At 40.8% G+C, this 22,744-nt stretch overlaps 1 protein-coding gene across 2 annotated transcripts in view; it reads right to left on the bottom strand.

Annotated features, from left to right (window-relative positions):
- Nucleotides 1-22,744, bottom strand: part of NTRK2 (neurotrophic receptor tyrosine kinase 2) — a 347,366-nt gene that overhangs the window by 84,582 nt on the left and 240,040 nt on the right. For both annotated transcript variants that reach the window (XM_021676039.2, XM_021676037.2), the window contains one exon: nt 7,517-7,647. In XM_021676039.2, the coding sequence (XP_021531714.2) occupies nt 7,517-7,647 (131 nt within the window). The remainder of the gene's footprint in view (nt 1-7,516; nt 7,648-22,744) is intronic.

Genomic DNA, 22,744 nt, shown 5'->3' on the forward strand with positions numbered 1-22,744 from the left:
GTAAATTAAAAAGCAGCACAACTATTTCAATGCATACGTTCCAGAGATACAAAGGTGTGAAACAAATCCTCCAGCTATGTTTGATGCCAGATGAGTCCTCATGAGAGTGAAATGCACTGTTATGTTTTAGCTTTTCTGAAAATATGTGGATAAATTGAAGATAAGCCAGAAATGTGGGTCACCAAAGTGATTAACAAGATAAAAACAGATCCCTGACCCAAGATTTAAAGCTGAAGTTATTAGGAAAGGGATATTGATATAGGAACTTAATAATTGGGGCCTATTTAATTTATATGCCTAACTCTCTATCTTAAAGTGCACTCTTGTATGCGTGCATGGACACACACACACACACACACATACTTGGGTGCATGCATCAGAAAAAAAAAGGCATGCACCCAAAGAACAGTAGAAATCTAATCCATTAAGCAACATCTGAACAATAAAAATGATCACAGACATTATTAAAATTTTATAGTGTCAGTTCCTAGATCCTTATAAGTGTTAAATTGTCAGTGCTTCCTGCAACACTATGTCCTGTTGACACAAACTATGTTTTTAGAGTAACACTAACAAATGTCTTCTTAAATAACTTATCTTTTCATCATCAATTTCCATTTTGTGGGAACAAGGATTTCACATGCCAATGTAAGTGCAAACATGGGCAGGAGGGACAGGAAAAAGAGGAGTGGGAGAGGGATTTCACAATTAATGAAGACGTGAAAAGTGATATGATGACTATCATAAAAAATAAAAAGAAAGAATGAAAAGAGGCATCTGTATTAGAAATAACTTTGCCTGAGTGGGGCACTTGCCTGGGTAGAGCACATGAGTCAATTAACTCTTGATGCTTTTTCTCATCTATTTTTTTTTAACTGTTCTAGAATTGGAGAGAATGTGATTTTCTTGTGAGCCCTTACACTGCTCTTGCACAGATTCTGAGACCAATGGCTCTGATTGCTTCTATTCCCCAAGGTGGCCTCTTCTGTACCACGTGGCCACCTCAGATGAATGGATGGAAGGTAGGTGTCCTGGCATAAAGAATAAGCAGCATTGCAGATGACTAATTGAAAGAACTGGACCATAGTATTTTCCTTCTTGGGGAATCAGCAAGTGAGTCACAGAGGCAGTGTGGGCAGTGGCTGGTATGAAAACAGCAGGCAAATATTAGGGAGCAGCAGAGGCAAGAGACAGCTGCACTAGATTAGCAAGGGAGCCCCAAGGAGATTCCCTGATGTCTCCTGTCGAGAAGATAAAGAAGAGACAGTCACCAGGGCTGCCTCAGATCCTGAGTGAGCTTTCAGATTCCAGCTCTTCCAGTCACAGGGAGGCTGAGCTCTCCCACAATTCCCATTTGAGTTGGTCATCTTTCATTTTCTTCTGTCAGATTTCTTTCTTCCTTTTTTTGACTATAGCATCTCTAATATTCCTCCAGGAATATTACCAATACTTCCCCACATTCAGTCCATTTGGGTTGGATAGAGCAGACTCCAACTTTTATCTCCAAGGGTAGGTATGTAACCCAGGCCTGGATAATCAGAATGTTCCATTCCTCTGTCCAGAGGGTCTGGTGACACAGCCCAAGACAAGCAATAGAAGCGATCCCTTGGATTTTTACATAGCTGTTTGGAAGGAAGGGCTCTCTTTCTTTTGAGTTGCAGGGATGGCAGGATCTAACCCCTGAGTCATCACTGCCAAGTCTTTGACACAATGTGGAAAGAAGCTGCCTGAGAATTAAGCCAATACAGAAGGAAGCAGAGCCAAGGGATGGCAAAGAAGAGAAAGCAAATTGTTCATTCGTGGATCTAATGGTGCCTGAAGCTAGGATATCTGTAGGTAGGTTTTCTAGTAGCATGGATTTTTAGGAGCCAATAAATTCCTTTTTCTGCTTAAGCCAGCTTGAGTTGGGTTTCTAATGAACATTATATTGTTGTTTTTATAAAAGCTGATTATAATATTTTGCTTGTATTCCCCTGAGGCCTAAACACTCCCTGGGGAATCCAGTATATCTTATTTCCACTTATTCCCTTGAATTAAATTTCTACTTGGGAAAGAACATGTCTCACATCCTTGCATACAAATGACATAACTAACACACTCCTTTATATTATTTGATAAGTGTCATTGTGTTGGATTTCCTCAATTTGGCTCACCAGGGCACATGAAAACGTGGTGCCCAGTGAGCACTGGACTGTGTTTAAGTTTTAGGTTTGACATCAAATGATCTCTTTTAAACTATGTGACCTTAGATGGGTCATTTGTCTTCTTTGGGTTCCTGTTCCTTCAATGGCAAAATGGTGGAGTTAAGCTAAAGAACATCAATATTAGCTGTATGTATCTATATAGTGATTCAATCATTTCTGAAATAATTTCTTGTTAGATTACATTATTCCATATATATCATCTTTACTGTTTCTTTCAGCTATAAAAGTCTATTACTATCAATAGATCATGAAATTATTTCCCTATCTAGAAATGCCAACTGCCTACTCTTTTATTTATTTATTTTTTGAGTTGGTGTCTCATTCTGTCACCCAGGGTGGAGTGCAGTGGTACAGTCTCAGCTCACTACAACCTCTGCCTCCCAGGCTCAAGCAATCCTCCCACCTCAGCCTACCAAGTAGCTGGGATCACAGGTGTGTGCCACCACACCCAGCTAATTTTTTGTATTTTCTGTAGAGATGGGGTTTCATCATATTCCCGAGGCTGGTCTTGAACTTCTGAGTTCAAGCAATCCATCTGCCTTGGCCTCCCAAAGTTCTGGGATTACAGGCGAGAGCCACCGCATCTGGCCCAACTCTTTATTTATCAAAAGACTATTATTTTCATGATATTTTTGTTCTTCCATCCACCCACCCATTCTCCCTTCATTCATTCAACAAGCATTTACTGCATACTACTACATATGGAGGCAATATGCTAAAAGGCACTGTTGCCATGCTGGGGAATATGCCACTCTATCAGAGGAGACAGTGTGGGAATAGCTGAGAAACCTCAGTCAGATAGAGAGACAATGCCATTACTAAATAAGCCCAGAAATACATATATAATTTTAAAATATTAACAAATGCTATAAAGGACAAGTACAGATGTTTTAATAGCATGCATCGTGGAGATATGACGTAGATGGAGAAGCAAGCTAGGGGCATCCTCCTCAAAAAGTGACAACTTGAATTGAGAGCTGATGGGTGTATGGGAGTTACCTGGAACAAGGGGCTGGGCAGGGGCCATCCTGACATGGAAATGGAAGAAACATGTTGGATGCTTCTTGAGACCTGCCTCATTATGTGCTAGAGAGTTTATCAGAAAACTTTTCCAAAACTCGGTGGAGAAAACCACCGTTTTCTCTCTAGACAAGAAAGAATTCAGAAACATGAAAAGCAAAAATCCTAAGTCAGATTCCAATGAAATTGCTTGCTGAAGTCAAATTTTACCATTTTTTATTTTGCCAAGTCTTGTTCCTGTGCAACACCTCTGACTCACTTTAACTTACACCTTGGGGAAGTCACTCGACTTCCTTGAGTCTCAGTTTTCTCATCCATAAAACATGAGGCTTGGGTTATATATATGATTTCTAAGGTCTCTCTCCTATTCAGCATTTTATGTTTCTAGAAATACACCTGAGTTAGTGGGGAGGGGAGGAGAGACCATGAATCCCACAACACACACTTGTGGATATATTTAAAAGACAAAAATCAGTGTGGATTCATAGCACAAGGAAATGTTATAGGAACTGTAGCTTTGGAAATACAGGTTGGATGGAGCCAAAAATAGCTAATGCATCCACAGTTAATGCAGGGAAACTGCAATGAAGCGTTTCCTTGGCAATTGACTTACTTAAAGGTAAAACAACTCAGTTTGACAAAGACTGGTTTCTCTGCTTCTCATCTTCTCTGTGGGTTCTTTGATTATAATTCAGTGCAAAGGCAAAAAATGGTTGATAGATCAATTTCACTAAAAAAAAAAGGTCATCCAAAAATGTCAAGAAAGGGGCAATCCGGTTGGATCCAAACAAGCAGGTACTCTGATGGAAGAGGCGTGCTCAGCTCTGTGCACCCTGGAGTGTCACGCCATGCCTTAGGATCACTTCCACCCTAAACTGCTTCCTATGGATCCCTTAAATCATCAGCTCTTAAATCATCAACATCAGAATTTACAGGAATCTGACATCTGTCAATTTGAAAGTAAAGCCTTAGATTTCACACCAGAGTCAGCTCCTTCTAGAGAAGGAAAAAGGACAATAGCTGCTATTTCTTAGCATGCATAATCAATGCTGCAGGGGTTGCTAAGCAACAGCAGAAAGGCTGTCAAACACCCCTGGGTGTCTCCAATGGAAGAGGAGCAAGCCCGGCAGCCACTCCACAGAGGTGAGAAACTGTGCAGTCCCCGGCAGCTGCATTCAGTTGGTTTCATTCCTTTAAAAAATCCCTTCATTGTGGTCAGGGCTGAACCACAGACATTTTCTTCCCAGGCTCCTTTGGATAGTCTTTGAATAAACTTTCAATAGACCCAAAGCCCTAAAAATGAGCAGGTTAGGCTGATGAGTGGCAGCTCTGTGAAAGGTTCTTGGGTTATTCTGATCCAATTCACCCTGGAGCTTGTGGAAGGTCCAGCTAGACCCTTATGTGGCTGCAGCCTCTGAATCTCAGATAGTTGAAATAAACATTCTCTCTGAAGCTTGAAATTATTCTAGCAAACATAAGCAAAACTTCCGATTTTAAAAAATTCATGTGTAAGGTCACTGACATGAGACTTCTTAGGTTTGTGACCGTGATGATAGAATGAATTTTTAGTTTGCTGGCTCTTTGTCCTCCTTATTTGAGATGATAGATGATAGTTTGATTTGAATTTCAACAGGAATGAAACTAGCAAAGAGAAGAGGTGGAATGTAACAAAGAATTAAATCCTTTTTTTCTTTTTTTTTAAGCAGTGTTGATTAAATAAACACTCATCATAGGTCATTACTTTGCAAATACTTGGCAAAGCCAGGATGTGTGTGAAGACTAGACCCTAGGTCTGGTTCAGAGGTGGAACTAGGGCAGTGATTGGGATACAAACCAGAGAAGGGCCTCACTGACAGTGGTAATGGGACATATGCCCAAACAAAAGCATGTCGTGGGCAGGAAAATGGAATGGTGTAAGATGTCTTTTAAGACCAGGCACAAGGCTAAACATTGCTGTCATCAGCTAACTCTTCCTTGTTAGTTTTCCAAGCCCTGAAGTCCTGTTTCAGCACGTCTGGAAGGAAATGTAACACATAAGCTGAGGGTGCCCTGGATTCAGCTATGCAACACACTCTCCTTAAAGATATTGCAAGAAGTACAGAGAAGTAGGCACAGGACAAGAAGTGGTACTAAGAAGAAAGGCCATACCACTGAGAAATCTGTTGGCTCTATCTCTATATCTGGCTGAGGTTTCTCAGCTATTCCTACACTGTCATCTAAGATTCCCTAGTCTCCCAGGATTTCTTTACATTCACAGAGTTCACCTTGTGACACCAGGAAATGAATGGAGAGTCTGAAGGTCTGACTTAGCTTCCTGGTTGGCAGTAAAATATGTGGGCCCAGAACATGAATCCAGGGTCTTACTTTTCCTTGTCTATAATGCATGGCTAGCCTAGGATTAGATGCTCCCAAAGATTCTTCCAGTTCTAACATGTGATCAAACTATGAATTTACAAAAATAGAGCCACCTTTTGGTCTCATTTAACCAAAAGGGGAAAAACAAGATGCAGTCAGAGGAAGAAAGCAGAGACTGCAGATATAACACTGCCAAATATTCTGAACATTTTGTGCTAAACAATGACAAATAAAACTTTTTAAGTAAGTAAAATAAAAGAGGAAGTAATAGCAAAAGCAAGAATTAAACATCTCCAAAATGACTGGAAGATTCTCACTTTGCCACCTTCTACCCCACTCAACCTCACATCTCTCTAGGATCTCCTTCCTCTCCTCTCTCCACTGTCTCTCTCTCTCTCCATTTGCCTATCTTGAGGGGATGACGTTTATTTGAAAAATGCTTACATTTGTAATTCCTAGGAAGGCCTGTACTTTATTTACCCCAAAGTGCAGATTTCAGGGGTCTTCTCTGAAGTTTAGGAGTATCATGCCACCTTGGTTAGTTTCTTTTGGTGACAAAGAAACAAATGTACAGTTTTTCTATTTGGATAAACTTTAATAGAAACCATTTTTTCTGCCAGAGGTCTCCACGAATAATTTTATTTCTCTTCTCAGTTGCCCATTATGTATGTCCTGAAACATTTTACTCTTAAGTATAACGGTGATGGAATAGACTCCTGATTTTCTAAAATGAAAAGTTGTCCTGGTTATAAGTAGTAAATAAATGCCATTTGTAAAAATGTTTCCTGTTTGGCAGAAATAAAGCACAGCTAACAACTCAATCACATTAAGTCAAGAACTTACATTTTATTACATTAGTCATGTTCATATTGATTTGAAACTTCATTCATTTTATAAATATACATCTTTTTAAGGGTTTTATATATATATGTTACCCATTATTCTGGTGAGTTAAAAAATTTTTGGAAAAGTATATGTAAAATACCTGAAGCCTTTTGTTCTATTTTTGTTAATTCTTGTGTTTTAGAGAGCACAGTGGAAATCGTATCCTTTTCAATCATAATGCTTAGCTTACTGAAGACCAGGACTCCTTATTGAGTCTATGAGGACATGACTATGATGGAGGATTTTCAGTCTTCTTTTTTTATTATTTATTATTTTTATTTTTATTTATTTATTTATTTATTTAACTTCAGGTGCATACTATATCTGGCATTTCTCCTCATGTTATCCCTCCCCACTCCCCTCTGTCTCTCCCCTATCCCCCTCAACTGGCACCAGTGTGTGATGCTCCTCTCCCTGAGTCCATGTGTTCTGATTGTTTAACACCCACCTATGAGTGAGAACCAGTCTTCTTTATTTTAGTAAGAACACCATGTCTCCTAGGGAGGTGAATTCCACAAGAGATACCATCCAGCCTGGGATTAAATCATGCCTGTGCTATATAAAACCCTGGAGATTTGTATGCATGTGGGAGGGTCAAGGTAGAGAACTGAGTGGCACAGAGGCTGAGAGGGGAAGTGAAGTCCACAGTTCTTCCTTCCAGAATCATGAACCTGACACAAGATTCAGCTGAGCATGGAACAAGCACTGAACAATCTGAGGAGATACATGTGAGTCTTCAGGACTCCGCTGGCTGAATTCTGTCTGGCCCATGGACTTCCATCCAAAATTCAGTTAGCATGGATTTGGAAGAGAGGCTCAGAGCTCTTCACAGCCTGTAGACTTGTCAGTGGCCCCTGAGAAGAACCTCTTATGGCTGGATGTGCTCCAAATGTCCTTTCCACTAACAATTTAGTTTAAAGGAATTTGGATACATCTACCATAGCAGGAATGATTTACTCCTGCATTGGCCACCAAAATATAATAAAACAGAGTTAAATTTCCACACATGAGTGTGATCACGGATAATGAGACATTCTGGAATGTTCTCTTACCTTCACTGCCACCAAGATCTTGTCCTGCTCAGGACAGAGGTTATAGCATTCAGCTAGGAACACTTTTCCAAAGGCTCCTTCGCCTAGCTCCCTTTTCAGAACAATGTTATGTCGCTTGATGTGCTGAACAACTGCAAAACAAAGACAGAATGGAAATTGGAATTGAAGCATGCGGAGGTGAAGGCGGCGGGTGAGGAGTCAGTGGCCTGCACCTGAGCTTCCAGGCCCAGAGTCTCTCCTCTGCACATAATAAACCAAAAAAGCTGGGTGTCCATCTTCACAGTCCACCCCAAATGGCTGGGAGAAGGTTTCATCACCCTATTCTCCAGAACTCAATTATTGTTTCTGATAAAACTAAAGTAGATACCTAGCTGGTGACTCCAAAATATCCAAGATAAACTTTATAGACTAAAAAGAGGGAGAAATGAGAAATTCACGTTAATGGCAGGCTTCTTTTAAGCCAGATGCTTTGCATGTATTTGTTAGTAGTGTGTCCAGTGGGGCAAAGCAGAGAGATAGCTAGCAATCCTGAATTCTTTGTTAAGCCATCTCAGATTCCTAAGGGAGATAGAGTCCGAGGATACAAAAAGAAAGTGCAGGATCTGTGCATTGTTAATTAAGGTTTTGGCCTCACCTGAGTTTTGGCCTTCTAGTGGGGTGGGCTAAAACATGATTGGACCTCACTGACTTTCTTGGTTTGGGTCAGAAACATCTAGACGTCTGCACGAAAGACTAGCATCCTTAGCCCTGTTCTAAAACTATGGCCCAATCTTGGCTCTCCAAGGCCACGAAGAGACAAAAACACATGAATCCCAGGACAAGAGAATATTTCTCCCTACAGTCTGAATCAGAGGTGGCTCAAGTTACTCATGCATATGCCCCCTTGGTGCACAAGGCAGGAGGCAATTAAGGATCCTAAGAAGCTCACTGGCTGCCAGGTGGAAACCAGAGGGGCGGCACACCCAAGGACAGAGCTCATGGAAGAGAGGCTCACAAGGAGACCCAGCAGAGGAGGAAACTACATGCAAGCTGCGCCTCCTCACTCCGCACATTAAATGTTGAGGCCCTTAGTACAGGAGTTCCACCGGGTCTTGGCTGGTATTGTTTTCTGAACTCCTTGTTGCTGCGTGGTACTGCATTAAAAAGAGATTGTGATGCCCTCTAGAGCTTGGAATGTGTGGCCAACTATATTCTCTCATTTCGTTCTCACAATCCTGTGACATAATCCTCTCTGCATTTTACAAGTGGGAAAACAGTCTGCAGGAATTTCAAAGATTCACAGTCTGGGAATGGAATTGGGATTTGAAGCCGCGTCTGTAGGAATCCAGAGTTCATGTCTTTTCTTCTGCATTGCAAAGTCTCTTTTCAATTGTAGATTGTGTTAAACATGAGCAGAGACTTGATTTATATGAGAAATAGAGAAAAAAGTAAAAACAATTGCTAGGCTTCCTCTATGCTTAGTTCATCCTTCAAAGCCCTGTTCAAATTCTTACTCCGTCATAGAGCTTTCCGGGACCATTTTGAGCACCAAAGACCTCTTTCTCTGAACTCACATTCTGTCCTGGCTTGTGTTCAGTTATATTCTGATGTATCCCCAATTATTTCACATCTGTAAACTCCCAAGGCTAAGAGCAAGCCCTAAATATCTCCTGATGCCCCATGCAACTACAAAGTAGAGATTTGGTACTGTGGTATAATTTGATAACATTTTTTAATTTATCAATTAATCAATTGAAGTTTTAATTAATCAATTAAAGTTTTTTTAATTGATTGTGAACTGCATTATAAAAGCAACAGAAACTATAAACCATATTTCTGCAGTTCAATTTAAATGGCAGAACATAATAATAATAAAATGGATACCTATGAACCCACCATCCCATTTAAGAAATAGAATACCACTAGTAACTTCGAAGCACCAATGTATTCTTTCCTGATTGTACCCACATTCCTACTCATCTCCCAGGGATAACTATCCTCTTGAATCTTGTCTAAATCATTTCCTTTATAAGTTTACTATCAGGGCTACATCTCTAACAAGAGCTTGTTCAGCTTTGCCTGTTTTCGAACCTACGTTAAATGGAGTCATACTGTACATATTCTTACAGATCTTGCATCTCTCACTCAACAGTGTCCTTGAGATTGGGTTGTATTGTGTGTATAGTAGGAATTATTTCCCTTGTACCAGTTTATAATATTCTATGGAAGGACTATACCACTGTTTATTTATGCCTTCTGTGTTGATGGACAGCTTGTTCAGTTTCTTTTTGGATACAACTTTATAGAAAATGCAAGTGGTAATTAAGATTTCGGTTTAATGGGATTTTTTCCCCCTGATAATTCATGTGGTTCAGAGCTGTGAATGCCTCTGTGAGCCTCTGGAAACTCAGGGTGATAAAAATCAAAAGGTCTTTTTATGAGCAACAATATTGATGAATATAAGAACGTATATTAATTTCTCATGCTCCAGTAGCGATGCCTGAATTTAAGAGGCGAGAAACGTGTTCATTAGGTAGAGTGCCCATATAAAGACACAAATGTAATTCTTGCAGATAATTAGCTGCCCTGTTTAAATCTAATATTTAACTCCCTGGTTGTCACATGTTCATTGGGAATTAAATTCCCACTTGATTTACTTCTCACTCTAACCAGAGCAAGGCAAGTATTTTAGCTTTTCTTTTTTTTTTTTTTGCATTTGATTTACATACCTCTATCTTTTCATAGCCCAAGCAGGAGAAAAATTTGGCAAAAAATAAGTTGTTAAAGCTGAAGCCACAATTTCATCATTTCCAAAACAAAAGTGATCAAACCAGTTTTCCTGTGTTGACCTTGAAAGTAGTAAAGGCACCTCTTTAGCAAATGGGCTACTATATTTGCATTTATCGCTTTGTTGTGCTTTGGGGCACTGATGATCTGAGCAGTGCCCTTTTGCCAATGTATTCTCTCTAAATGTAATAAATATCTTTTATAAGACTGAACTACTTAGGGGCACAGGCAACAATTTTGTATTTGTATTCCTGACAGGGCCTCACAGTGCTCTGCATACAATCAGTGCTTTATAAAGATCTGTGAAATAATATGTTTAATAATAATAACCACAGACAAATACTACTTGACTATGTTATTTGGGTTCATTGAGGACAACTCTTTTAAGTATGTAGGTGATAAAGCAGCTCAATTCTCTCAGATGGCAGGAGTGGGAAGAACATCTAATCTGAAGCTTCCACATCATTGAACTAAGAATGTCTTCCCATTCTCCTCTAAGAGGGCATCCAAACTTATCCTAACTTGCCCATTTTCCATTTCTCTACAACACCACAGGAAGTCCCTGGTTATCCAGACACTATGCTCCCAACGTGGCTCGTTCATGCCCCTTCACCTCCCCTGGACACCCTTCCACGGTGTGCTCTGAGCTCACTGCCTGTGTGTGATTCCACAAGCTCCTTATTTCCTCAACTCTCCTTAAACATCCCTTTACCTCCCTGATTTAAATAAAATCTTGGCAATGCACCAACGACGCCCAAGCCTCTCAATTGGCCTGCACACCTGATTATTCTGATCCTTTACTTCCTCTCCCTCCTGCTAGAGCCCCAGTTGTCTTGAAGCTTCTATCTTAGGGAGCCATTAGCTTGCACCACCTCTGCTGACATCTTGGTTGCTCCTCTCACCCACTGAGCTCTGGGTCCACATTTTTCCTCTCCACCCTACCAGTGCCTTCCTTCTCAGAGTCCAGGCTCAGAAAGGCTCAGTAACCTGCCTAAGCTGTAAAAACACTGGGTTGCCATTTCTCCTGCATCTTTCAACAGTGGAGCTAAGAGGCCAGACATCCAAAGGTTTAATTTGGCTGACTGTATGACATTAGACTGACTTTTCCTGAGAGCAAGATTTTTTTGTAATGAAGGAAGCGATGCCCCGATTCACATTCTAGACACACTCCTATCTCATTGTGGTCTAAGATTTTGAATATCACTGTCTTGAAGGACTCTATGGACATTTTGATTCGCTTTACGCAAAATATCTTGAGTGAAGCATGCCTAAGGATTCCACAATAAATAAGTTATCACATAAGCAAGCAGAATTCTCACATTCCTCCTCTCTCTGTGATCACCCAACTGGCTGCTCTTAACTTTGGAGACTTGAGAAAAATCACCTCAAACCCAACATGAACAACTGTAATAAAAAATAAATAAGAGGCCAGGTGCGGTGGGTCACACCTATAATCCCAGCACTTTCAGAGGCCAAGGCAGACAGATCACTTGAGATCAGGAGTTTGAGACCAGCCTGGCTAACATGGTAAAAACGTGTCTCTATTAAAAATACAAAAATTAAATGGGCGTGGTGGTGCGTATCTATATCCCAGCTACTCGGGAGTCTTAGGCCGGAGAATTGCCTGAGCCAGGGAGATAGATGTTGCAGTGAGCTGAGATTGTGACACTGCATTCCAGCCTGGGTGACAGAATGAGACTCTGTCTCAAAAAAAAAAAAAAAAAAAAAAGCCCAAACTCTACCATGAATGACTTCCTAGATTTGAAGGAAAACTCAAAACAATCACCAGTTTAAAAAAGTTTTATAGAAAAAATTCTTTTTAAAATTCACCCTGCCAAAGGAAAAGGAGGAATCAAGTAAGAGCTGTAGGAAATACAGCACCAAACTCGTGTGATCTGCACCCTGTCTGGGCATCTCTGTCACTGATGGGATTTTTCAGAATAGAAATATGGTGCCCTTAGTCATTTGTCCCATGAGTACCAGAAGTGAATTGACTTCCAGCTTTGTGTTAGTATCACATTAGAGTCCTGAAAAATGCATTTTATCACAACGTGTCTTCAGCAGTTGACATAGATGCTTGTTGTTTCAGGTTGCTTAAATCAAATTTCTGGTATAGATTCCTTCCAGAAGTACATATTCTATATATATACACAGGCAATAGATAAAGTATTACTCCATGTCTATACCCATTGCTATGAAATCTAAAACCAATAAAAAATAAATATAACTTTATTCATTTAAGGTCTCAGATAGGAAATGTGTCTTTCCCATTTCCTCAATAATGGGGTTTCATAGAAACTCTTGGCCCAGTGGATATATTCTGCTAAACAGATGGACTTTCAACTGAAACATTTATTCAGTATCTAATATATGCCAAGGATGAAGCAACCTGCAGTTAAAAAGAGAGAGATCTTAAAGTTTTCAGTAGAAAGACAAAAAGTAATATACTCTAGAAGATAATGTTCTGTACTGGGAGTTCCTGAAATTCTCTCTTTCGGTTTCCCTGTGGTCCTAAATGCAGAGACTGCCTTCAGCAGTTCCATATCCCAGGGCCGAATGTTGTCATAGGAAGAGAACTTAAAGATCATTGAGACTGGCTCCCTGGGGCTTGACAGATCAGTGAGAGTCTTGGCACCAGTGACATGACTTTCCCTGGGCCCCACATCTAGAAGGTGACTGAGCTAGGATTCAGGTTTCCTGTCTCTCAGAAGAGCGACACTTGGACTCTGAAATACAGGACGCTGATTGGTAGTGAAGACAGAGAGGATCTCCTGACATTAAAGTGAAAACAGATATTTCATTTAGTTAATATCTTTTCTATTAGGAACACTTGAAACACTCACATTTGTGATCTGAAATGAACCAAGCATCTAATAATAAACAATTTCATTAGAAAACTATTGACAAACATAAAATAAGAGTGTTAAAAGTAGAATGTGAAAGTTAAATACTTCAAAAAAATACTTGAATTTGATATAAAATAAAATTAACAAAAAATGATTTTCCAAATAATGTGTTAGCAGTATATGGAATCAGATAAAATCATTCACCTATAAAAAACAAATTTGTGTGAAAGATAGAAACTATGCCTTGAAGTTTCACCTACATTTTTATTAAGATACAAGTTGGTACTAAATTAAAAATAAATGCAATTAAGACCACAGAGATAAAACACACCAGAACAAGAAAAGGCTAAATATTCATAAATAATATTAAGGATGAAATAGAGCACATAACAAGGCTGAGCCATTCTGAAGCACTTCTCAGCAAAAATTCCCAATGTGCATTATCATCAATTAATTTCATATCCCTCTGAATGAGGTCAATAGCCACACTTATTTTACAGATGACACCTCAGTTAATTGACTTACTTGCGGCCATAGAGCAATTCACTTACTTATCTTTTTCCAAGTACTATTTCCAATGAAATGAGAAAATAGGGAAGGAAGAGGGTGTCTAACCTGTTCTGATTGCTATTATGGGCCAGAGAATGTGCTGAGAGATTTACAAGACTTACCAATCATCAGTGCAATCTGAAAGAGTATTTTTACCTTCATTTTCAAATTAAGGACAAAAAGGAGGATTGGATTAGCTAAATAGCTTATGTGAGATTGTACAATTAGTAACAGGCAGGGTTTAAATTCTTTCCACTACAACATACCTTGTCTTGGTCTTCTTACAAAAAACAAAGTGAAAGAGAAAGCATATGAATTCAACTGTGTCTATCTAGGGAATCATGGGTCTATTTCTATCAATTTAGTTAAATAAACTTTTACTATGCACCTGCTAAAAGTGCCTCAGCATTTTTTTAGGGCCTAGAGAAAGTGAAGAGTAAAATAATCCCTGTCTTCAAGAAACTTAAAAGCTAAAGGGCAGAAAAACCTATGTACATACATCTTTCATGCCATTTACTTACATTTTTGCTCCAATCACAAAAGATTTTAGGTACTATAAATGACACAAAGAAAAACAAAAACTTTAGTAATAGCTGAAGTCAAGAGAAATAAAATTGGAAGTTAAGACAAGGTGTTAAGTAGAAATGCAGGCATGCAGATGCTAGGGTGCCCAGTGGTTATTAAACTTAAGTCATAAGTTGATTCTAAGCTTCCTGGCAGGAGAAGCCAAAAAGAAAACACAATAATTTACAAAATTTTGGCTACTCATAAATAAAAACACAGGGATTCCTTCTGGGAAGTAAGATGCTTCATGACAGTTTGTTTTCAAAGGAACATATCAAATAGATTTTACACAAGGGATGCTGATAGGCACAATGATCAGTGCCCTCAAAAATGTCTTAGAGTAAGAAGTGAGTTTCCTAAAAATATTTCTCATAACAGAAATCAATAAGGAATAAACATATGACACAAAAGGTACCTTCAACCAAGGCATTGTATAAGGAGTCCACGGCTCTTATCATAATGGCATTAAAATAAATTCCTATGGGCATATTCAAGAATGCTTTGGGCATGGAGTTGACAAATAGGTGTAATTTCCCTTAATCCACTGCTGAGCCTGGAATACATGAGACAATCAAAACTATTTTATGAACAAATAATAACACAAACATGTAAAAATAGATGAGTAATTGAACAAGAGAAAAAAATGGTGAGAAAGAGAACACTTAAAAGGGGAGAAGAGAAAGAACCAGGATGAGGAGAAAGAAAAGTCCAGAGTATATTTAGGAAATAGTGATTTAAAAAAAAAGAGACTGGATTATGGAGGGCTTTGAGTATCTCACTAAGTAGTTCAGATGAGTTCTGACACTAATAAATATGACTTCATTCTCTGTGCCTCCCCTTCCTCATTGTTAAATAAGGGAGTTTGGGCTAACTGGCATCTTAGGTCTGCCCCAGCCCACACACTCCACAGTCATGAGTACATGACTTTACATTATATATGTGAGTTCTAGGAAGCTGTTGAAGACCTTTGAGCATGGCAAGACGGGATCAGGGCAAGTCTTTAGAGAGAGTCACCCGGCTGCACTAAAACTGAAAGCAAGGAAGCCAGTTAGGGCATAGCACTAGAACTTGTCCTCACAGAGGCTGGTACAGAGCTGAGGGCGGGCTCCATCCCATTCCTCATCCATTTTCCCTCTCCAGCCTCTTGTCTATCAAAGGTCTACAGCTCAGCAAGACTCCTGTGGGAGGTGCTTCCCCCAGCCTGCAATTAGGTCTGTGACCCCAAAGGTACAGAGGATGTCACCAAAAACTAATTCTCAGAGAATGACTATGAGGAAAATCAGGGAAAGACAGAGAACAAGATGAAAATGAACTAATCAAAGGCAGGAGAGGGCCATGGATCATGACCCTGAAGACAACAGAAGGCAGTCTGCCCTTGGTGGAGTCCTGAATGGGAAGTGAGAAAATGGAAGCCAGGACTGGAGAATGGAGGCTGAGCCTGTAAGAGAATGGGGAGGGGGCGGGGGGCACAGGGACAGACAGGTTCATCTAGAGACAGCACCATGGCTCCAGCACATGGGGCTTAGTGGCTGTTTTGAGGTTTGAGAGTATTTGTAAGTCAAGAGGAATAGTTAAGGGTCAGAAATAAAACAGCTACAAAGAAGAGGGAAGGAGAAGGAGAAGGAGAAGGAGAAGAAGGAGAAGGAGAAGGAGAAGAAGGAGGAGGAGAAGGAGGAGGAGGAGAAGAAGGGGAGGAGGAGGAGAAGGAGGAGGAGAAGGAGGAGGAGGAGAAGAAGGAGAAGGAGGAGGAGAAGGAGGAGGAGAAGAAGGAGGAGGAGAAGGAGAAGAAGGAGGAGGAGAAGGAGGAGAAGAAGGGGAGGAGGAGGAGAAAAAGAAGGAGGAGGAGGAGGAGAAAAAGAAGGAGGAGGAGGAGAAGGAGGAGGAGGAGGAGAAAAAGAAGGAGGAGAAGGAGGAGAAGGAGGAGGAGAAGGAGGAGGAGAAGGAGAAGAAGGAGGAGGAGAAGGAGGAGGAAGAGAAGAAGAAGGAGGGGGAGGAGAAGGAGAAGAAAGAGGAGAAGAAGGAGAAGGAGGAGAAGAAGGAGAAGAAAAGAAAGCAGAGGAGATAACTGGTGGGAGAGATTCCTAGGGAAGGTGCAGAGAGGGCAATGGGGTGGGAGTACAGAAAAATTCTGAAGCAGAGAAGAGAGACTTTCAGTGAGCTAACTTCTGCGGGCCTCAGGCCTTTATAGCACTGGGCCACTGAAGGAGCAAGTGGACCTTCAGAGATTTCCAAGAGGCCTAGACACACGAGCTATCCTAAGCCTCTAGGTCAAGCCTTGCATTTATTTGGTGCAGTGATAAACTAGAGACTGTTGCAAATCAACTTTACATTTCTGGGAAGCCATTAGGGTCCTAGAGATGCCTCATACAGCATGCAATGCCAGCAAATGGCCCATTCCTCACTAGACCAATGTTTAATACCCCATAGAAGAGCAGGTGTCCACAGGAGTGGAGGGAGAAAGGCTTAATGTAACCTGCATGTTACAGCAGATAAAACTAATGGAGTTATTTGAAGTTAAATTCTCAAAACTTCTAGAAAAAAGCCAAGGGGGGAAAGCCCCAGAAATCTTTCAAGCTGTTAGACTAAAAAGAACACCACATTTCAAAATACGCATACGGTACATCCTTCGCTTTGACATTGCCGAACAGCCAAAATTATATCTGTTCTACACACTGGCATGTGGTAGAATTGGATTGATTTGCCCTGACAGCTCTCCCCGCTGGAACAATACTTGTCAGTCAGTCCCGGCAATGTTTGTATTTTCAAGAATCATTATGCAGCGTGATTGTACAAAATCCTGGCAGGTGGGCCAGACAGTCTTATCTGCCTACCCCTCCGACTCTGCATCCCAGTGCCCTAAAGTTCTTCCTGCTCTCAAGGCTGGAAAGCCTAGTGCTTTCTCCCTTGTATCTCCCACACTGTGTGCATAAATTTGTTTTCTTTCCTTCTTTTCCTTCCTTCCCTCCCTCCCTCCTTCCTTCCTTTTCTTTTTCTTTTTCTTTTTCTTTTTCTTTTTCTTTTTCTTTTTCTTTTTCTTTTTCTTTTTCTTTTTCTTTTTCTTTTTCTTTTCTTTCTTTCTTTCTTTCTTTCTTTCTTTCTTTCTTTCTTTCTTTCTTTCTTTCTTTCTTTCTCTCTTTTTTCTTTCTTTCTCTTTCTTTTTCTTTTTCTTTCTCTCTTTCTTGAAACGGGGTCTCACTCTATCACACAGGCTGGAGTGCAGTGCAGTGGCATGATCACAGCTCACTGCAGCCTCAACCTCCTGGGTTTAAACAATCCTCCTGCCTCAATCTCCCAAGTAGCCGGGACTGCAGGTGTGTGCCACCACACCAGGCATAAACCTCCACTGAGCTCTCTGTGCTGGTGTCTGTTTTATCCCTGATATCCTCCACTCCTGTGTCCTCCCCGCAGAAACTTTACTTCCTTCAACAATTTAAACTAATAGCTACCACAGTTTTTGTTTTCTGTTGTTTCATTTGTTTGTTTTTGAGATGGAGTCTCACGCTGTCGACCCATGGTGAAGCGCAGTGGGGTGATCTTAGTTCATTGCAACCTCCACCTCCCAAGTAACTGGAAGGTTTTAGGTATGAGCCACCATGCCCAGCTAATTTTTGTATTTTTAGTAGACACAGAGTTTTGTCATGTTGGCCAGGCTGGTCTCCAAATCCTGACCTCAAGTGATCAGCCCGCCTCGGCCTTCCAAAGTGTTGGGATTACAGGTGTGAGCCACTGCACCTGGCTGCTACTACAGTTCTCTAATTCACTTCTTTAAGTAAGTTGTCCTTTACCAATAAACCTCTGAAAGAATGTTCCATTGTGAAAGAAATCTTTTGATTTTGGTGGGGATAAATTCAAAAATCACAGCAGTGGTTATTCAGGGGCTTCCCTGACCCCATCTTAATGAATAGACATTTTATTTTTACATAAACATGGAGTATCTTCTCTGTGCACATAGTCTAATGGGCCACGGGAATAGCTAAGAGAAATATATCAATGACAATAGCGCAATCAGAATGTGATAAATGGTGATAACAGGGACAAGCAAAGTGTTCTGCAGCTGGGCGACTCAGAAGGGCTCCGTGGAGTCATCGGGGCCAACTTTATAAAAACACCCTGGAGTTTTTATGGAAAAAGCTCTGAACAGAGGCAGGAGCAAGTGCTCAATCTATTAAGAAGCTGGTGGGCATTTTGTGAGGTCCAGAACTCCATGCAGGCTTCCCAGTCTGCTCTCCTCAGCTGCAGACCCTACCCCCATTCCGTAGAAGGCAGAGGCTCAACAGAGCTCACAACCACTGATACATGACCGATGTCTGAAAGGCAGGGGGTCACAGGCAAGATTTTTAGAGGCATCCCAAATGGTTTCCATTTCTGGATGGTTTTCTGTTCAGTTAAAATGCAAAGCAGAGTCCTGTGCCATTTCCTCCTTAATAGGATTATTTGAGAACTCTTATTTTAAAAGATAGTGTTAATATCTATTATCCTGAAAGGATTTTGCAATACTTCCAAAATCTTTCAAACCAACCTACTGCCTCATTTACCATTTAATCATCTATGGGAAAAAGAACTGTGTTTGGTGCTGGGAAGACTCAAGGATGAATAAAGGAAGGGGAAGTAAATGGTGTTAATTGCACACTAGCTGTGTGCTGTAAGCGCTGTGCATGCATCCTCTGATTCAAACATCCTGACGGGCCTCAGGAGAGACATCACTGTCCCCATTTTGGGGATGTAGTAACCGGGTCTTAGAGATGTTAAGGAAGGTACCCAAAGTCATGTAGCTATAAAGTGGGCAAGGCATGCCAGAAATGGCTTCAAAGCCCACACAGTCTCTACCTGCAGAACATGACTCTTTTGCTCAAAGGATGGACGGTCTAACTGAGAGATGAGACAAGTATACAAATAACAGTTGTAAAAAGCAAAATGTAAAAACTGCCATAACACATGTAAAAAATACTGGATTAAGGGTATTAGAGGGAGCAAATATTTTGAGCATAGGGTTCGGGGTTGGAAGATGTGCCCTGTGAACTCTCTCTAGTAAGCTGAGCAGAACTTGAAGTGTTGGTTGGAAAGAGAACATTATTGGACACAGTGAATTGCAACATTTCCAGAATGGTAGGATGCCACTATCACATGCTGGGCTTTCAGTGGAGACATGTCCACATGAAAGAACAAAATCTGAAAACTATTTAAGTTGAATCAAATGAAATTTCCATTCATACAAGCCAAAAATGGACCAATATTTGCTATTTCATATAGCTTAATCTAATTTATCACTAAGTCATATCTTCACACACAGAACCCCTGAATTTTGGAAAAAAAAAAATCATAAGTTTTCTTTTCTTTTTTTTTTTTTTGAGATGGAGTCTTGCTCTGTCGCTAGGCTGGAGTGCAGTGGCATGATCTCGGCTCACTGCAACCCCCACTTCCCGGGTTCAAGTGATTTCCCTGCCTCAGCATCCCGAGTATCTGGGACTACAGCCACACACCACCACACCTGGCTAATTTTTTGTACTTTAGTAGAGATGGGGTTTCACCATGTTGGCCAGGATGATCTTGATCTCCTGACCTCATGATCTGCCTGCCTCAGCCTCCCAAAGTGCTGGGATTACAGGTGTGAGCCATCACTCCTGGCCGTGTTTTTTTTTAAATTTTAAGAAAAATATTTAAAAAGCAATACATGTACATGATAACAAACTAGGTAGTACCAAAGAGTTTAAGATGGAAAGAAATTACACCCTTCCACAGTCCTCTCTGTCCTTGGTCCCACTCTCCTGGGCAGCCAATTTGAACACATTAGATTTTTGGTTTTCTGGGGATTACGTCCATAACGCTAATGAATATGCTTATATCTTCTGCTCCTGTTTTCTCACTTATTAATCTCCACTACATAGAGGAGGATTTAGCTTGCACTATCTCTCATCTCCTCCTAAGAATTGGGAGTTGCATTATTTTTCGTTCTCCTATTAACCATCTGTCATCCTTACATCTCTATCCCAGCCATATCCTGACACGACTTTTCTCTATAGCTCTTAAAAGAATATAAGAACAGGGCAGGCAGGAAAGACAAAGGCTGTATAAAATCAGTGGAATATTACTATAGCCTGTCCCCAGAAGTCAAATAACCCTTTCCCTGCAGCCACCAGATTTCTTTTGTCCCCTGCCTCTTTACAGCCTCCATATCTATGAGTTGCAAAACCTCTGGTGTGAATTAATGTCAAGAAGCACTGGTGTTAAAAGTAGTTTATGAGCTGAGAGAAGATTTATAAAGTGAGAGTCACAGTGCTTGGGTTCCTTCCCTCTGTCTTGAGATAAGGACTTGTTTTGTATGCTTCTGTCAGCTGGAAGACTGCCACACTTTGCAGTCCACACAAACTCAGTTTTTTGGAGGACAGTAGTAAGAACTATACAACAAAGTCACATTTACCTAATCATACTGCTGCAGAAAAAAGAGGCTTACTCCACCCATTGGGCTTTGGGGTCCTGGTGTAGATACTGCAGAGGGTCAGACTAATCTGGCTGCTGTTATGGCTCCCACATTTTGTCATGAAATGCCTTCTAGAAATTGCCTTCTAGAAATTGCCTTCTACTGGGAGAGCTTCAGTGATGCTATTATGCAGGGAACTACTTAACGTGGGTGATCAAAAATTCCATTCTTATATGTTAGTATGAACCATTTACATCTGGGATTGGCATGGTTTAAAGTATTAAAATGGCATCAAATATTCCTAGTAGATTATATTGGAGAAATTCATTCAAGAATAAGCCAATGTTAATTTATGCTGAAATTTATGCTGAAGTTGAGGAAGTCATCTGCTGATGACATTGTCCCTGTGGGGATGACTGAAAGATTCCAACACTTTGAGCAGCACTTCCTTAGAAAGGTATTGAAGAAATCCCTTCAGATTGGTGAGGTGAAGGTATCAGTTGGCTTCTTACCCATAACGGTGAAGTGAAGGGGCAATGTAAGTCCTAATGGATGAGATTTTTCAACGGAGTTCTGGAAGGGAAATGGGGTGTGGCTTTCATGTTAATGCATGAAACACAGTCGAAGACTCCTCAGCTCAGAACATGCTGTAGTAGAGTCAGCAATACTGCAGAACTGCCCATTTGGTGAAGGCTAGAATAGTTCCAGGGTTGGGACCAGCAGGTGCAACAGAGGGAAGGAGTGGGAAACAGCTTAAACACAGGGGAGGGACAACTGGATGAGTGAGGTGCACTGCTATTTCTAGTCTGGAAGAGTACCAGATAGCCCGTTATTTATCCTCAGGCTAAAAGAGACAGGTCTCAGTCTTACCTGCATGGACAAGCTCTAGGGAGAGCCTGACCTATCAGGAGGATTGAGCTGTCTGCAAAAAGTGAGGACCTAATGTTGAACTCAGGTATCTTCTCTGATCCAGGGTCCTCCAACCTAAGAATTCTTCAGTCAACCAACAGTATTTATAAGGAGAAATAAAAATGACCCTTGGCCAGGATCGGTGGCTCACGCCTGTAATCCCAGCACTTTGGGAGGCCGAGGCAGGTGGATCACAAGGTCAAGAGATTGAAACCATCCTGGCCAACATGGTGAAACCCTGTCTCTACTAAACATACAAAAACTATCTGGGTGTGGTAGCGCATGCCTGTAGTCCCAGCTACCCGGGAGCCTGAGCCAAAAGAATTGCTTGAACCAGGGAGGCGGAGGTTGGAGTGAGCCAAGATCGCACCACTGCACTCCAGCCTGGCGACAAAGCGAGACTCCATCTAAAAAAAGAAAAAGAAAAATGACCCTTATATTTTTTTCCCTCCACCATATGACTGTAAATGTAATTATAATGAAATGAAAGGGAGTGAGATCCTTGTGAGCCAATATAAAGCCACTCTTGCTGTACAAGAACCAATAAGACAAAGTAGGAAAAGTGAAAACCACAAAGAAAAGTGTCCTAGAGGCAGGGGGTCTGATGGTGACAAAGTGGGGACTGAAAATGATCACAATTTTCAGGCAAGGAATAAGAGGCAGAATGGAAGCTTCAGTTCAACTGCAGCCATCAACTAGCTACGTGATTTACAGAAATTCACTTACTGTATTTGCTCTTTGATTTCCTTTTTCTAGCTGCAAAGTGGGAATAAAAATACCTGATCCCCACAACCTCACAGGGCACTGGCGAGAACAGAATGGTATTCCTAATAAAAAGCACTCTGAACAATGAAATGTACAATAAATGTTATATGGTGCGGCCACTGCTATTTAGCAATTTGGCACTTAAGATTACACAATGGCTCACAGATATATTTTACTGTTCGACTTAAGTTAAATATTACAGACAAACTACAATAATAATGGGGCCTTCTGTTCTTGCAGCACTTTAAGGCTCATAAAATACTCTCACATGCAATTTTATTTGAGCATTAAAACTACTCTGTGAAATAGGCTGTGAAAATACCTTGAGTTCCATTTTACAGCTAAGGGAACAGAGGCTTAAAGAGGTCAAGGGCTCATCCAAGGTTACACGGCTTGTCAGTTAAAGAGTCA

The sequence above is a fragment of the Aotus nancymaae genome, unplaced genomic scaffold (assembly GCF_030222135.1).
Source record: "Aotus nancymaae isolate 86718 unplaced genomic scaffold, 86718_ANA_hifiasm-v0.15.2.pri h1tg000041l, whole genome shotgun sequence".
Classification (NCBI taxonomy): Eukaryota; Metazoa; Chordata; class Mammalia; order Primates; family Aotidae; genus Aotus; species Aotus nancymaae.